Raw genomic sequence first — 18,668 nt, forward strand, 5'->3', positions numbered from 1 at the left:
TAAGCACACCCGGGCACGATCGGAAATGATGATATTCTCAATTAAGCATCCCGTAGCAGAGGAAATAAGTGATTTGCATATTAAGAAAAAATCTATCCTAGAATAAATATTGTGTACTGATGAAAAAAAGTATTATCTTTCCCAGTAGGGGTCAGAATTCTCCAAATGTCCTCTAATCCCAAAGTCTTGCATACCCTCTGCAGCATCAGGGATGCCCTGGGTGTGTTTGCTGAAAACCTCAAAAGACAGGAAATGAAATTGATCTGCCCTAACACTAACATCAGCCTGCTGTATATCAGGGGGTATCAGCACAGATATTTGACAACTGCTACAGCTCTGTATATGTCTACTGTACTCCAGACAACATGTAATCACCACTGGGCAGATTGCTTAAGATTCAAACCTTCTCTCAAAGAGCCTAATTCATACTCTTAGAGTAGTTTTTCGTACATTGTACTGGAAATTTTGGATAGGCAGTATACTTAAAGATTTTGCACTTTTAGGAAGCATGCTTCATTTCCAACATGCCCATGTGTCCTATTTGGGACCACATATCATGTATCACTCTTTCAGCATAACATATCCACAAATTGTGACTGTACATAGCATTTTTAAACTAGTGTGATTAATCAATAGATCCTGCATAGAGTGTATATTATAGATTGTAGAATGCAGTGGCGGGCCATGTATTTTACACCTAGGCCTTCAGTGCTATTCTCCCGCAATTAAACCGCCTTCGAATAACCTCACCATGACACTAGGGCTATAAGCTATTGTCATTAGACGGAACCACCCCATATTCACAGTGACAGCAACCTTTATCGAGTGGAATAAAGAGATTTAACACAAGGCTCAACACCTATGAGACTTCCAATACACTAATTGTATGAATACATGAATGCATTGTGACTGAAACCATCAAGGATGTACCACTATTACGCAGTATGAAAGGATGCTGCTTCACAAATAAACATTGCATACCAAAAAAACAAGTGGTGTGCAAAACTTTCCTTTAAACTAATCATTGATCTCAAACTGTTTTAATTAATTTTCAGTGATTAACAAGCATGCAAACGATCTGACTAATCAATTGGAAAGTGACACAGCTTCTTTGCTTTGTGTTAGGGAGATTCAATGATAAATGCAATTTAGAAAAATCACTAAGCAGTGGTGGAAACTTCCCCTGATTTTCCTTGAGTATCAATGCAATTAATCCACATGGTAGATAACAGACTTGTGTATCTTGTTTGTTAAGTGTAGACTACTTGGTGATTAAAATGAATTTTTAACGGATAAATTGAATTTATGATTTAATCCCCCTAAAACAGTATGAAGACGCTGAGTGTTAGGCTACTTGCCATTGGATTAGTCCGATCGTTGGCATGCTTGATAATAAAGGAAAATTAATCAAAACAGGTTGAGATCAATGATTAGTTTAAAGGAAAGTTTTGCGCCCCACTAAGTTTCAGCTCACCAGTCGCTGGTAAATTATAAGGATCACTGTTGAGTCCAACTGCCTTTAATTTCGTTTCATTTTCGTTTTACTCCCGGTTTCGCAGTTTTCCCTAGCCATGTTGCAGCAGCATGTTTTACCACTCAGTCCGACTGAGGGGTTCGTATTCCGGTGGGAAAGTGACGTCAGCGCATACCCTCTAACTGGCCCTCCAATCACACCACACGAAAATGCTGACGTAGGAGGCTAGGCAACCTAATTGGAAGGTTCCTGAAATATAAATAAAATAATTCCTAGTACAAGGATTCCTTCAGTCATTGCTATTTAGTCAAAGCTAGCTAAGGTAGTTGATTATAACCTGAGTAATTCTGCACAGAGTAGTTATTTTTCGTGTTATTTATTCAACGCCTAATGTCAGATAGTTAAAAGTGCCTTATTTTTTTCTTCTCTGGTTTCTCTTGTTAATTGTCTGAAACCACCCATATGTTTTTAAGTTGTGGTCTTGGTGCCTCTGTCTTGGCAGTAACTTACTCTAGACATAGGGAGAGATAGGGTGATAGTTAGGGGGTAAAAATTTGGCCAAAGCTGTGAGAGGGTTGAAAGATGATCGCGCTACTGGAAACACTGCTCCACACTGATCCACTCTGATGGACACTGCTCCATACTGATAAACACTGCTCAGTGCTGAAACGCACTGATTCACACTGATAAACACTGCTCCACACCGATCCACTCTGATAAACACTGCTCCGCACTAATCTACACATTGATTGTCTGCTATTTTATTTCTTGCAATTTTTTAAATCCAGTTGCAGCATGGATCATTGGACTGTGATCTGCTTAAAAATAGTTGATATGAAAACTCTGATCCATACTAAAAGAAGTGTACTAGGTGTGAAAATACCCTAAGAGGGAGCAGGACTAATGTTACTAAACACGTGGCCAACAGAAGTTTTGAAGAAAGTTCCTTTTTCTCTGTTTTTCTGTGATGATGTCAGCTTCCATTTCTCGTCTCACCTCAGTTTGTAAATCAGGCTTGTACAAGCATGAGGAGGTAGACTTCACGTGCGGCTTAACAGATAGTCTTATGATGAGTGCCTGATTGACAAGCAAGGGTTGCAATAAGACACCATCATTCCAGCCAACTGATACCCTCCCATGTCTGGCCGACACAAGAGCCAGTTGTGCATCATCCTGCAAGACTGCAGGCTGCTGCCTTTTGATTACTTACATTGCTTCCTGTTTTGTTAATTGTAGCTAAAATGGATTTGTCTTATGGTTTTGAATTGATGCAGAGGTGTCATGTTTTTATGCGTTGTTGTTTAAAAAAAATTGTGCACATGCCTTTCATGCGTATTAACCCCTTTGCACAATGCTCCTAGTGGTCGGCAGGCCAGCATGCCTAGATTGCTCAATTCAGACATTCTGTGCTCCTGCAACCAAATTTTGAGTTGAAAACACAAACTCTGTGTTCTAGCTTTATTAGTAGACGATTCAGGACAACTATGCTTTTACCAAGCACCCCCCTGGCTGCAGTCTCATCTGTAGCTACACCCCCCTCGCATGACACACTGGACATTAGTGTCTATCTGAGCATTCATGCAAACATTCTTTTACCACTAAAAAATTGTATTCTGTCGTAGCAACAAGAGCCAACAATAGTCGAAGGCATGCCAGTACAGCTGTGAAAAATTCTGCTCACTAAACACTGAAATAAACAAGAGGAATTTTTTAAAAATTATACCATGTCATTCTACTGTCAGTATCTGTGACTAAATATGAAATAAATATACAACCTTACCATTGGTTTTATGTGTAGAGATGTCCCTTTTCGAAAGGAGTGGTCATATATTGTCTTGGACAATCCGTTTGTTAAATATACGCTCATTTGTGACGCCTGGGTGCCTTCCAAAATAGCTGTGTGTAATACCACACGTTGCTTTCGGTGTTGTCGTTCTTTGTAGTACAATCTGGCTCTTTCGACAGTCAGTCCAATAGGTGACAATAAGCTTTCTAAAGAGGTATAATATGTCTAATTTTAATTTTGGAATAGCATTTATAGCTCAGCGTAACCAAAAGTTTTGTATCAATATAGCTGCATTACACAAAATTCTATCGATGACTTTAGTCATTTCTTGGAAAATATTATCATTCTTGAGAAAATCTGAACATGGCTAAGGCATATGTTTGCTGATAGACCTAGCTCATATGATGTTTTCTGGGCTAAGTTAGAACGGAAACGACGCCATTGTTTCTGTCTATGTCTACTGAACACAGATAAGATTAGATCATCGTCCAAATGTAAGTGTTGAAAATATTTTGGTGATATAGTTATTTTTGAAATTGAGTGTCTTTAAATACGTTAGTGGTATTTTATAATGAGGATATTTCACACTGTAACGTAAGCATTCGTTGGTTTGCTAAGTAGTGTTTGTGTTTAATGCACCGGATGTGAAATAAACTGCAACATTACCAAAACGTGGTGGACGGTTGAATATTGTTTTAATGTCATCCCATCCCCATAGAAGAAAACATCTCATACTGTAGAGTACAGAACCATTTAGTGTGATAATGTTTTTGCATTATTTTTTAAAATCTGAAATCAATGTTTCACCTTAAACCTTCATAAGGGGCACATGTATATGCTTTATAAAGCATTTTATTGATTTTTGGAGAGATTTTGGATATGTTTCAAGACCCCTAGATATTTTAAGCCACTGTACTAACAGAAAGCTTGTAATTCCCACTTGAAAATGATGCAACAGTGAGGTTCTTACTCAAAACAGTTGATTTGTAGTGAAATACATGATTATGTTGTGATTTACACAAATGCTTACTATTTGATTCATAGATCTTTAGTAGTTCTGCGTATCCACCCTTAGATTTGACACACTTGTGGTCAAGAGGTTTTTGATTACATTACAGGCATTTAGCAGACGCTCTTATCCAGAGCGACTAACACAACTTTTACATAACATTTTACACTGTATCCATTTATACAGCTGGATATATACTGAAGCAATTCCGGTTGAGTACCTTGCTCAAGGGTACAACGGCAGTGTCCTTACCTGGGAATCGAACCTGCGACCTTTCGGTTACAAGCCCAGTTCCTTACCCACTGTGCTACACTCCGTCCACTGGACATGTGATCCAGGACATGTGTAGTTTAACCTGCTGTATCTATGCAATTTCTCAGCATTTCATTGCCAACTAAAAAAGAGCAAAGTCATTTTTTATTTTTGCCTAGACATTTGCAGTTGTGGCACTTTATTTCTTCCTAAATTATGAATATAAACTAATCTAAGTTGGCATTGTAAATGGTACAAATGTCTTGCTTTATTTAAGTCATTTTTCAAGTCTCTGTGATGCTCACATCTGGAGTTATAAAGCTTTAAATAGGGTAGCCCCTGAATGGGCAAGAATTGGCCAGATTTTCCATGTGCGCAAAGGGGTTAATAAAGTTTCTCTTTTAATTTATTTATTTTGTAGTGTCTGCTGGAGCTCCAGAGGGAGGCGCTGTTCCTGTGGACATCTGAGCTGGAGAATGTGGCCACACTGTGTTTCCGTGCCTTTGAGGGCTCCAACTATGACGTGCGAGTGGCCATTTCCAAGCTACTGGGAACCCTGCTGGCCGCAGCAATTTTGCCCCGGCAGGCTACAGGTAGGATAGGGACCCTGTAGGGCTGCCTTGGAAAATACTATGCCAGGAAAAGGCTTGGAGTTCATGTAGTGCCAAACTTTGTGTCCTGAGGAGTGTCTTTTAAAGAGAATGTGCATGAGCGCTCGGTAAAGTGATGCATTGTGTGTGTGTGCTTCTGTGTGTGTGTGTGTGTGTGGGCGCATTTATGTATTTGTATGTGTGTGTCTGTGTATGTATGTGTGTGTGTGCGTGTATATTTGAGCTGCGGTGTTGAGCTTTCTTATGTGTGACCTGTTTCCCTCAGTCCCTCAGCAGAAGCGGACTTCCCTGGAGGAAGTGATGCAGCTCCTGACTGGTGGCTTCCTACGGGGTGGGGCCAGCTTCCTGAGGGCCAGTGGAGACATGCTGAAGGGCACCAGCTCCGTCAGTAGAGACATCCGAGTGGGCATCACACAGGTGAGTCCATCATTTGTTATAGACACTGTATCACTGAAGTTTAGAGTGACTGTCAGTGTGAAAGTTTAGTGTGAATGTGAGTGACCTGCAGATCTGCAGGACATGGTATAGTTATCAGTATCGTTTTTCAGGGAATGTGAAAGTGGTCTGATGGACGTGGTAATTGTTGTTTTTCAGTGAATTGAATCACAGTGATTTGTTACTGTTATGTTAAGCTGGGAGTGTGTTCCCGGCTCTCATCCTGGTTTAGTTCTGGAGCAGGAGTCTCTGAGGCCATTGGCACAGGAATATCACAGACACTAACAAAAGTACATCCTCTCTGTCTGGAAGTTACACTCTGACAGTGTGTGATGAAGTCTGCTGTTTGTCTGTAGGCAATACTCTGACAGTGTGTGATGAGTCTCCTGTTTGTGTCTAGGCTACACTCTGACAGTATGTGGTGGAGTCTCCTGCCTGTGTCTAGGGTACACTCTGAACGTATGTGATGAGTCTTCTGTCTGTGTCAGGCTATACTCTCACAGTATGGAATGAGTATTCTCTTTGTGTCTAGGCTATACTCTGACTGTATGTGATGAGTCTCCTGTCTGTCTAGGTTATGCTCTGACAGTATGTAGTGGAGTCTCCTGCTAGTCTCTAGGCTACACTTTGGCCGTATGTAGTGGAGTCTCCAGTCTATGTCTAGGCTATACTCTGACCGTATGTGATAAGTCTCCTGTCTGTGTCTAGGCTATACTCTGGCTATATGTGTTGGAGTCTCCTGTCTGTGTCTAGGCTATACTCTGGCCGTATGTGATAAGTCTCCTGTCTGTGTCTAGACTATACTCTGATAGTATGTGATGAGTCTCCTGTCTGTGTCTAGGTTATACTCTGACAGTATGTGATATGTCTTTTGTCTTTCTCTATACTTTACTCTGACAGTATGTGATGAGTCTTCTGTCTTTAGGCTATACTCTGACAGTATGTGGTGGAGTCTCCTTTCTTTCTCTTCGCTATACTCTGACAGTGTGTAATTAGTTTCCTGTCTGTGTCAGGCTATACTCTCACAGTATGGAATGAGTATTCTTTTTGTGTCTAGGCTATACTCTGACTGTATGTGATGAGTCTCCTGTCTGTGTCTAGGCTATACTCTCACAGTATGTGATTTTGTCTCCTGTCTATATCTAGTAAATACTCTGACTGTATGTGCTGAATCTCCTGTCTCTCTGTACTCTCCTCTCTGTAGGCTTGTGTGGTTTTGGTCACGTGTCTTAGTGGCCCGTGGTTGGAGGTGAACTTCCCTGCACTACTGCCGCTGGTTTTGGAGCTGGTATCCCACCCGCGGGCGACCCAGAGCCCAGTGGATGCTGTGTCCTGCCGGCGCTGCGTCTCTTTCGTGTTCCGCGCCACGCTGGGCAGCCTGCTGGGTGAAAAGGCCCAGATAGCCGCTGCCAAGGAGATCTGCCAAGCTGTGGGAAAACAGAAGAAGGCTGTGGGTGAGAGACTCGCCTTATCTTAGGTTCACCCCACAGTGCCCCCTGATGGCTCAGAACCCTGTGAGTCTGGGGCAGAAACGCAAACCAGTCCATATTCTGCCGTGCAATGCATTCACTTTGGTGCTAAGATAAGAAAGGGTTTTATTAATGATAAAATAATTGATGCTTGATTTTACTGATTATTTAAGAAAGGTCACTAGAAACTGCTGTTGGAAATTGGAAGCAGGGTTGTTTTTGTCTCAGCATCTGTGTTTCTGTCTAGCTTCATTAAGTTCTTGTTGTTGTGGTGCGATTTTAAATTTGTTAGACACTATGGTTGTGCCGATCGGCAATTATCATGAGGGATCAACAACCTCTACTCAGAGAGCCAATTTTTGATTGTTAAATAAATATTTATGTGTGTATATAGCCTATATATATATATATATATATATATATATATTTGACTAAAGGAAGAACAGTGTGTGCACAGCATGTTATCATGAGGTGCTGGTCCGGCAAGATACAAACAATGTGAATTGCATACTCAAAAATAAGCAAAAGGAGACTATGACTTTTTTTAATTGCAAGATTGGATACGATGTGTTTTGCTCTCCGCAAGTATGAGGCCTGTACATCCAACATTTTAAAATCTGACATCCATTATAACATCACCGTGGCTGCGGGGTTGGCTACTTTCTTAAATAATAGACCATATGCAATGTGCCAAGAATCAGTTATTTTCCGCCTAATGGCAGTTCAGAGTATTCGGCCGTCTTGGAGAAGGTGGGAGGGGTGCTGGAAAAGGCCCCACCTACTGACTCTATTGTCCTACTGGGAGACTTCAATGCTCACGTTGGCAATGACTGGGAAATTTGGAGGGGCGTGATTGAGAGGAACAGCCTCTCTGATCTAAACACCGAGTGGTGTTATGTTATTGGGCTTCTGTGCTAGTCATGGTTTGTCCATAACAAACACCATGTTCGAACACAAGGATATTCATAAGTGTACATGGTACCAGTACACCTTGGGCCAAATGTCGATGATCGACTTTGTAGTTGTTTCATCAGACCGGCGGCCGTTTGTTGGAGCAGAGCTGTCAGCTGATCACCATCTGGTGAAGATTTAGTTTAGATAGTGGGGGAAACTGCCAGACAGACCAGGTAGGCCCAAACGTGTAGTGAGTGTTTTCTGGGAACGCCTGGCAGAAGAGTCCGTCTCGAATGATTTCAACTCTCACCTCCACGAGAGCTTTTCCCGTATTCTGGAGGAGGTTGGGGACATGGAGTCTAAATGGACCCTGTTCAAAACCTCTATTGTGGAAGCGGCTGCTTGAGGCTGTGGTCAAAAGCTAGTCGGTGCATGTCCTGGTGGCGACCTAAGGACCCGTTGGTGGACTCAAGCGGTGAGGAAAGCTGTCAAGCTGAAGAAAGAGGCATTCTGGGCCTGGTTGGCACTGGGAACCTGTGATTCAGCAGACAAGTACCAGCAGGCGAAAAAGGCTGCAGCTGCCGCAGTGGCAGTAGCAAAAGCCGGGGCATGGGAGGAGTTTGGAGAGGCCTTGGAGAAAGACTTTTGGTTGGCCCTGAAGTAGTTCTGGAAAACCATTCGGCACCTCAGGAGGGGAAAGTGCTTACACCATTCAGGCTGTTCTTAGCAGGAATGGTGAAACTCTGACCTCAACTGGCAATATTGTCAAAAGGTGGAAGGAACACTTTGAGGACCTCTTGAATCCGACAGACAAGCCCTCCTTTTTGGAGGCTGAGCTGGAGCAATCTGGGGGATCAGAGTCCATCTTTGTGGCAGAAGTTTCTGGGGTGGTTGGAGAGCTCCTCAGTGGCAGAGCACCAGGTGTGGATGAGATTTATCCAGAAATGTTGAAGGCTCTGGATGTTGTTGGTGTGTCTTGGCTGACACAAATCCTCAATGTCTCGTGGAAGTCAGAAACAGTTCCTTTGGAGTGGCAGGCCAGGGTGGTGGCCCCCATTTTAAGAAGTGAGACTGGAGGGTGTGTTCCAATTATCGGGGAATCACACTCCTCAGCCTACCTGGGAAAGTCTATGCCAAGATGCTGGAAAGTGTTCACTGTGTGAACTAAACTGTGTTCTTGGCTAGAAATAGCTGTACAAAATAAGTATTGTATCTTATTGAATCTGTGTTTTGTAGTTGTCCATGACCCTGAAATGCACTTTTTGTACGTCGCTTTGAATAAAAGCGTCTGCCAAATAAATATAATGTCATGTAATGGAAAGGAGGCTTCGGCCAATAATCAAACCTCTGATTAAGGAGGAACAATGTGGGTTTTGTCCAGGCCACGGAACAACAGACCAGCTTCTTACCCTCTCAGAGATATTTGAGGGGGCATGGGAGTTTGCCTATCCAGTCTCCATGTGTTTTGAGGATTTGGAGAAGATACAGTCAGGTCCATAAATATTTGGACATTGACAAAGTTATTGTTATTTTTGCTGTCTACCACAGAATATTGGAGTTGAAGTTAAATAATGAATATGAGCTCAAAGTGCAGACCTTCAGCTTTAATTTGAAGATATTTACATCCAAATCGGGTGAACGGTGTATCACTTTTTATGTGAATTACAGCACTTTTTATATGTGGTCCCCCTCTTTTTTAGGGACCAAAGATAATTGGACAATTGGCTGCTCAGCTGTTCCATGGGCAGGTGTGTGTTATTCCCTCATTATTACATTTTCAAGTAAGCAGATAAAAGGTCTAGAATTGATTTTAAGTGTGGAATTTGCATTTGGAGTCTGTTGCTGTTAACTCTCAATCTGAAGTCCAAAGAGCTGTCACTGTTGGTGAAGCAAGCCATCATTATGCTGAAAAGAAACCAAAAACCCATCAGAGAGATAGCAAAAACATTAGGTGTGGCCAAATCAACTATTTGGTACATTCTTAAAAAGAAAGAATGCACTGGTGAGCTAAGGAACACCAAAAGGCCCGGAAGACCACAGAAAACAACTGTGGTGGATGACAGAAGAATACTTTCCCTGGTGAAGAAAAATCCCTTCACAACAGTTGGCCAGATCAAGAACACCCTCCAGGAGGTAGGCGTATCTGTGTCAAAGTCAACAATCAAGAGAAGACTTCACCAGAGTAAATACAGAGGGTTTACCACAAGATGTAAACCATCGGTAAGCCTCAAAAACAGGAAGACCAAATTAGAGTTTGCCAAAAAACATCTAAAAAAGCCTGTACAGTTCTGGAACAACATCTTATGGACAGATGAGACAAAGGTCAACTTGTACCGGAATGATGGGAAGAGTATAGAGAAGGAAAGGAACTGCTCATTATCCAAAGCATACCACCTCATCTGTGAAGCATGGTGGAGGTAGTGTTATGGTATGGGCATGTATGGCTGCCACTGGAACTGGTTCCCTTGTATTTATTAATGATGTGACTGCTGACAAAAGCAGCAGGATGAATTCTGAAGTGTATTGAAGTGCCAGGCATTCAACTGGTGAGGCTAATTTGGATCCTTTTTTTCTAAGACTGTCCGCTCCATTTATCACAGAGCAATTAACGCATATATTTAAGCTTTCTATCTCAACAGGCATATTTCCTAGGGTTTGGAATTGGCCCATGTAATTCCATTACATAAATGAGGCGATAGAAATGATTTAAATAATTACTGTCAAATCTCCAAATTACCCTGCTTAGCAAAAATCCTGGCAGCTTTGGTAAATAACCAACTCAAGGCATTTCTTTCAAATCACTTTGTATTAAGTCCGTACCAATCTGTATTTAGAGCTAATCACAGCTCTATTTCAGCTATTACATTAGTTACAAATAATATAGTATCCGCTTTAGACAATAAGAAACACTGTGCTGCTCTTTTTGTGGATCAGTCAAAAGCATTTGATACAGTTGATCATCCTTTGCTCATACAAAGGTTATGTAGTATTGGTTTTTATGGAAAGACTTGTGATTGGTTTCAGAATTATTTGTTTGTTATGTGTGTTATGTTGGGGAGTGCTCAGTCTGAGTTCTTGCCGGTAACAAAGGATGTTCCGCAAGGATCAATTTTGGGTCCTGTCCTCTTCATCATTTATATTAATGATATTGTCTCTTCATTGAGTGGTTGTCAAGGTCATCTTTATGCTGATGACACTATTGTGTATTGTGTTGCTGATTCTGTACAACTAGCCATTGCGAACCTGCAACTTTCATTTAATGCTCTACAGGATGCTCTTATTAATCTTAAACTGGTACTTAACGCAAATTAAACAAAACTCATGCTGTTTACTAGAGCCAGAAATATTATAATATTATAATAGTTTGCATATATCCACTGCAAATGGATCTAACATTGAGAGAGTCACTGAATATAAATATCTTGGCATCTGGCTTGATGAGAAATTTACATTTAAATACCATATAGACAATCTTGTCAGCAAATTGCGACAAAAAATTGGCTTCTTTTACAGGAACAGAACCAGCTTCCCTATGATTAGCAGAGAAAGGATTGTTGAAGCAATTTTCTTATCGGTGTTGGATTATGGGGATGTAATTTATAGAATTGCTGCTACTTCTACTCTTAAACCCCTAGACTCAGTCTATCATTCTGCCCTCAGATTTATTACTGGTGATAGCTATGGTACTCACGATTGTATCCTGTATAATAAGGTGGGTTGGTCTTCTCTGGCAGAGAGGCGTAATAAACATCGGTATCTGTTTATATATAAGGCTATTGTCCGAAAGCTACCACCTTATATTGCTATGATGCTGGATTGGAACTTTGGACCCTATCTAACTCGCTCAAATGACTGGCTTATGCTTAAGGTCCCCCGAGCATGGTCTGAATTTGAAAAGTCAGCCTTTTATTTTAGTGCCCCAACTTCTTGGTATGATCTTCAACACACGTTAAAAATCAATTCTCTACTAACCTATGGACGATTTAAAACCATGATCACAAACCTCCCTGCTTCTATATGTAACTGTTTTAACTGATTTTTTTTTTTTTAAACTGTGTTTTGTTTGTATTTTATTTGTTTTTATTATGTTTTATTGCGGCATCACTGAAAATGAGGGCCCACCCTAAATGTATTTTTGAGAATTAAATAAAGGTTGAATGTATAGGTCTATAATATCTGCTCAGATTCAGCCAAAGGCATCAAAACTCATTGGACAGCGCGTCACAGTGCTGATGGACAATGACCCGAAGCATACTGCGAAAGCAACCCAAGACTGTTTTAAGACAAAGAAGTGGAATGTTCTGCAATGGCCAAGTCGATCACCTGACCTGAATCCAATTGAGCATGCATTTCACTTGCTGAAGGCAAAACGCCCCAAGAACAAGCAGGAACGGAAGACAGCTGCAGTAGAGGCCTGGCAGAGCATCACCAGGGAACAAACCCAGTGCCTGGTGATGTGTATGTGTTCAAGACTTTAGACAGTCATTGACTGCAAAGGATTTGCAACCAAGTATTAAAAATGACAATTTATTTTATGATTATGTTAGTTTGTCCAATTACTTTTGAGCCCATAAAATTGGGGTGGAGGGCTATGTATAAAAATGGTTGTAATTCCTACATTTTTTATACAATATTTTTGACAAAACCCTTAAATTAAAGCTGAAAGTCTACACTTAAATCACAACTTGATTCTTTCATTTCAAATCCATTGTGGTGGCGTACTGAGCCAAAATTGTGAAAATTGTGTCACTGTCCAAATACTTATGGACCTGACTGTATATGACCGTGTCCCTCGGGGCATCTTGTGAGAGGTGCTGCGGGAGTATAGGGTGCCGGGGTTGCTGGTGCATGCCATTCTGTCCCTGTATACTCGGAGCAAAAGCTGTGCTTGCATCCTCGCGATTAAGTCAAGCTTGTTCAAAGTGGGGGTCGGACTCCGCCAAGGGTGCGCTTTGTCTCCTGTCCTGTTCTTGGTATTCATGGACAGGTTCTCGAGACTCAGCCAAGGTATGGAATGTGTCTAGTATGGGGACATAGGAGTGGCATCTCTGCTCTTTGCAGATGACATCGTTCTTTTAGCCTCATCATACTGGGACCTTCGATGCGCACTAGAGCGGTTTACAGCTGCATGTGATGCAGTCGGGAGGAGGATCAGCACCTCCAAGTCTGTGGCCATGGTCCTCTCCTGGAAAAATATAGTTTTCCCCCTTCAAGTAATGGAGGAGCAACTGCCCCAGGTGGAGGAGTTCAAGTATCTCGGGGTCTTATTCACAAGTGAGGGAAAAAGGGATTCGGGGATCAACTGCCGTCTAGGTGCAGCGGCTACAGTAATGCAGGCATTGTATCGAATGGCGGTGGTGAAGAAGGAGCTGAGCCAAGAGGCGAAGCTCTCGATTTATGAGTCGATCTCTTTCCCTATTCTCACCTAAGGTCACAAGGTACGGGTAGTAACCGAACGAGGTAACAAATACAAGCGGCCGAAATAGGGTGAGGAGCTCAGCTGTCCGGGAGGACTTCAGAATAGAGCCGATGCTACTCCTCATTGTGTCAGTTGAGGTGGTTCGGGCATCTGATAAGGATGCTTCTTGGGCGCCTCCCACTGGAGGTGTTTCGGGCTCGGCTACCCAGGGGCATACTTAGGACACCCTGGAGGGATTATATCCAAAGGCTGGCCTGGGATTGCCTTGGGATCTACCGGGATTAGTTGGCAGAAGTTGCTGGGGAGAGGGACGTCTGGGCTGCTTTGCTTGCCCCTTTGCCACTGCGACTCTGACCTGGACTAACCGGTTAGAGAATGGATGGATGGATTGTACCGTATGCCAAAATGAAATCTTGCATCTGTATCTGTTCTCCTGTGTAAGATTATTTACCTTACATTTTGCGAGTGAAAAAAAGACTTGTTTCACTGTGTAATTGAGATAATGTAAGAATTGAATTAGCAAATGATTTGAATTACTAATCACTGAAATGGTAATATTTGGCTGAGTGGGCTGGTGTGCATTCAAAACCACATGATTTTACGCTTGTGAACATGGCTTGTGACTTAAAAGTGCTGTGACTTTGCAGCGATGCTACTCTTTGTCTTTTTTTTTTTTTGAGATTTAAGGAAAAAATTGAACAAGAATGCATCTGTCTGTCAAATTCACTCCCATTCAGCACAAAGTTAGCAATTCATATAATAACTTGTCTATTTAGACTACTAGACTGAATGGCAGTAGGTCTCCTATCAAACTGCTATCATCAATAACTTTTATGTTAGTGATGTTACATTAGGTAAACGGTGACAAATTCAATGTTTATTTTTCTAGAAGTAGGCTATGTATATATATATATATCAAATGAATAAATCACTTTACACATAATAAATTAATGTGCAGAGTACAAAAAGTGAAATTCGTTTTTATTTAAAAATAAAGCGGCATCGCCTACATGCAGTGCCCGGGGACCATCAATGGGGACCAGAAGTCTGAGGACACTACCAACACTGATTGTTTCCATTGTATACCAAGGGCTAATACAATTATGATGCTCTATTTATACTTTAAGATTTTTTTTTTTTTATGATATATGTAAAAAAAAATGATGTAGCTATTTATAAGAACAGTAGCTGCAGCGACCTTAACAGTTAGAATGGCAGATTCAATCAAGTAATATATGGTTTTAGTTGTTACTAGCCCAGATATTTGCCTATTGAGCTTAAGAACACGCAATGAATTGAATAAACATTGTGACAACGAATGGAGAAATGCTTAGTTTATGGTGGACGAACCAGATCACATAGCTTCTAATTTCATGCAAGCGTTTTGGAATTGTGTTAAAATATTAATTTGTAACTGTTTTCAATTATGTATTCTTGCATAAGAGGTGTTACTGGTAAATCATTTTTGCATTATTCCTTCATGAATAATGGAAACAGGACTTGATAGTGTCCGCCGACTTTTGTTCCCCACTTTGCTTGATCTACTTGAGAAGTTTAAGTGTCTGTCCGCTGAATCTTTATATTGACCTTCCTTGCTGCATCCGGTAGCCTACACAGTGATGAGGTACCTGAGATTAGCTGGGTTTCTCTTTTTTTTCTCCAAACTTTGAATGATATGCACTGCATATAGGATTGTAGAGGCCTATTTTAATCATCTCATGCATTCTGGTGGTCAGATTATTTTTCAAAAAGTAGAGTTTTGTCAGTTATCACATTTATTCGATTTTGGGAATTTATGTTACTGTGACACTCTAAATTTTGCCGTCGCGCAGCATCATGCCTGATTATTGGCAAGAACCCTGATATAGCCCAATAATTGCATATAATAAAAGGTACTAATTTGACTGACTAGGCTAGTCAATCAATTCTGACTAATCAAAACTGCTGATCAAAACAGACAGCTAATCACCAAACCCTATTAGACATCACAAGATAAGCTTAAGCTTTTTTGCAATTTCTCTCAGGGAATCACCTTGCCACAGTACGTTTACTTGGCCTTGCACATCTATGTCTAATGCCTTCTTTGCCGTATGTCCTGCAACTTTAGTGTCTATTTTATTGCACTATTGGCCCCTGGTATTAGGCTACCTGTGGTTTAAAAAAAAATTTAATGTAGATAAGATTTCAGTCACTAACTACCCCTCCACCTCCCTCCTACCCCCCATTTGCTTAATTATTACATAGACTTCCAATAATTTATTTGTAATTAAAGCCAAAGGAGGCTATTTTGAGGAAAGTCATATCTAAGATTATTTTTAAGTAAAACACATTGTTTGTTGTTGTAGGTAGAAATTGAAAAATAGTGTTTATACTTTGGTGGGTGGCACAGTGGTGCAGTGGGTAGCACTGCACCTCACAGCAAGAAGGTTGTGGGTTCGAATCTCAGCTTGGGGCCTTTCTGTGTGGAGTTTGCATGTTCTCCCCACCTCCCCGTGTCTGCGTGGGTTTTCTCCGGGTACACCGGTTTCCTTCCACGGTCCAAAGACATGCAGATAGGCTAATTGGAGACTCTAAATTACCCGTAGGTATGAGTGTGTAAATGAATGGTGTGCCCTGCGAGCCTGTCCAGGTTGTGATCCTGCGTCGCGCCCAATGCACCCTGGGATAGGTTCCAGCACCCCCTCAACCCTGCTCAGGATAAGCGGGTATAGATAATGGATGGATGGATGTTTATAATTTGGTTTGTTAATCAATAAATGTGCATAAATGTGAATTCTTCTCTACATAAGCATAAAAAAAACACTGGTGGACTACACTTTCTCCCTGTACTGTATGTGTTTATGGTCGTGCATGTGTGTGTGAGTGTGTATGAATATTTGTTTGCGTGTGCGTGCATATGTGTGTGCATGTGTGCATATGTGAATGTGTGCATGTGCGTGCATGTGTGTTGGTGCATGCACATGGGTGTGCATGTGTGCGTGAGGGTGTATGCTTATATATGTGAATGCACGTGCATGTGTGTATGTGCATATTGGTGTGCATGTGTGCGTGAGTGTGTATGTGAATAGGTGTGAATGCACGTGCATGTATATGCTTGTGAATGTGCTCATACATGTATGTGTGTGAATGTGCGCGTGCGTTTATGTGTGTGTGAATGTATATGAATGCAAGCGTGCTCGTGAATGTGTGTGAATGCATTTGTGTGTGTGCGTGAATGTGTGTGAATGTACGCGGGTGTGTGAGATTGAGAGCCTCTGGCAGTTTGACTGAGCCCATATCCCTGCTTTCCCCCTGCAGATGCAGCCCTGAGTGATGGGAATATGGAGGCGCGGGTGAGCGTGGCAGACATGGCGGCCAGTCAGCATGCGCTGGTGTGCTGTCTGCAGGAGCTGGGCTCCCTGTTGCAGGGCCTGGGGTCCACTGCTGCACCCCTGCTGCAGGACCCCGCCACAGGTGAGAGCAGCTTTAGTACAGAGTGGGGCCGGGACGTGGGGGATGGGGCTGGCTTGGAACTCCTGCTGAGTGTCCTGGTGTGCTGTGGCATTTTTGGAGAGTGAGGTGCTCAGCTGTGTCACTGTGTAGTGAGGGGATTGGCTGAAATTTGCTGTGATTGAACAGGTCTGATGTACTGTGGATTCAGAAAGGTTCAAACGGGATGAACAAGAGTGAAGTATGAACAATGTGTGTGTGCATGTTTGTGCACGTGTGGGTGTTGGTGCCTGTATGGATTGCCAAAGGGTCCACGACGCGTTACATGTCAACACCTATCCAATCACGGTGCAGAAATTGGTATAAATTTACATTGCAATGTGACAGGTGTTGTCACACCTATGTCCGTTCATGAGATGATGACCCAGTGCCTATGACCGGAGGATTTTCACTCTAGATATTTTTCTATACCTATAGATTATTTTTCACAATGAGAGTTTGAATGAATGAATCATTGCGTTCATATGGCACTTTTCTGAACGCTCAAAGTGCTTTACAGTGATGAATGGGAGCTCACCTCACCCACCACCAATGTGTAGCACTCACCTGGGTGATGCACGGCAGCCATGTTGCGCCAGAACGCTCACCACACATTAGCGAAGGTGGAGAGGGAGAGAACATTTTTTAGCCAATTAAATCAGGGGATGTTTAGGTGGCAGTTGGAGAGAGCCAGATTGGGAATTTAGCCAGGAAACCGGGGAACCCCCTACTCTTCGCGACAAGTGTCATGGGATCTTTAATGACCACAGTGAGTCAGGACCTCGGTTTAACGTCTCATCCGAAAGACGGCATCTTCTACAGTACAGTGTCCCTATTACTGGACTGGGGCATTGGGGTTTATTTGACCAGAGGGGAGATTGCCCCCTGCTGGCCCACCAACACCACTTCCAGCAGCAACTCAGTATTCCCTGGTGGTCTCCCATCCAAGTACTAACCAAGCCCACACTTGCTTATCTTCAGCCATTCGACAGGAGTAGGGTGCATGGTGGTATGGCTGCTGGCAGTTTGCAAGGTAAATCATTGACTCTATAAGTTGCTTGCCCTATAGGTGTATAACCAATGGCTCGCAAAAACTTTAAGCTCTCAAACGGTCTACAAAAAAGATGGGTAAACTATATGCCAGGTAGCAGCCTTGCATTACAAATTTCCCCATGTTTTATTTGGCTACCTCTCCGTCCAGATGTTTTAGCCTTAGTTTAACAAATGAGGTCAGATTTTCCAATTCAAAGGAGGATAAACCATGATTTAATTCTTTGATCGTGGTGAACCTGCTACATACTGAAATATCCTGTAGACACGACTGTACTGGAATTAAGTGCGGCAAACGCAGAACTGTGCGGAGTTTGTGTGCGTACAGCACTTGCACAGTGGATGCAAGCAATTCGTACAACAATGGAGATTGCAATAAAAATATTGGCGTCTCAGTTAAAATTAAACAGTCTTTCAATTTTAACACAGCCAATAGCCTGCATACAATGCTTCTCTTTACAACTAGCTGGCAATTTTTCAGATAGCTCGGTTAACAGAAAACATATTGTTAAGCATTAGCTATTGTTTGAAGTTGCTGTTGCCAACGTCAGCTAGCTTGCTCATAAGGTTATATCATTTCACCAAGTCATTTCACATATTGTTAAGTATCTAATGATGTAGTAGTTCACTTGTTTGGATTCCATGTTACCTAACTAGCATTTCTGTCAATTGTTAGCAGCAAAAACGGTATAGCACCAGTACCGCATTGTTGTAGCTACGTAGGTAGGACCGCTGCTGAAAGGTTAACGTTATTTGACTGCAATTTTTAGACAGCTGGATGCGCAGTCAAAAAATGTCAAG

General features: G+C 42.0%; 1 protein-coding gene across 10 annotated transcripts in view; it reads left to right on the forward strand.

Annotated features, from left to right (window-relative positions):
* heatr5a (HEAT repeat containing 5a) overlaps positions 1 to 18,668 on the forward strand; it is a 94,831-nt gene that overhangs the window by 19,400 nt on the left and 56,763 nt on the right. For all 10 annotated transcript variants that reach the window (XM_035408182.1, XM_035408190.1, XM_035408198.1 and 7 more), the window contains 4 exons: positions 4,943 to 5,114; positions 5,398 to 5,549; positions 6,772 to 7,021; positions 16,647 to 16,802. In XM_035408182.1, the coding sequence (XP_035264073.1) occupies positions 4,943 to 5,114; positions 5,398 to 5,549; positions 6,772 to 7,021; positions 16,647 to 16,802 (730 nt within the window). The remainder of the gene's footprint in view (positions 1 to 4,942; positions 5,115 to 5,397; positions 5,550 to 6,771; positions 7,022 to 16,646; positions 16,803 to 18,668) is intronic.

The sequence above is a fragment of the Anguilla anguilla genome, chromosome 1, assembly GCF_013347855.1.
Source record: "Anguilla anguilla isolate fAngAng1 chromosome 1, fAngAng1.pri, whole genome shotgun sequence".
NCBI classification, from domain to species: Eukaryota; Metazoa; Chordata; class Actinopteri; order Anguilliformes; family Anguillidae; genus Anguilla; species Anguilla anguilla.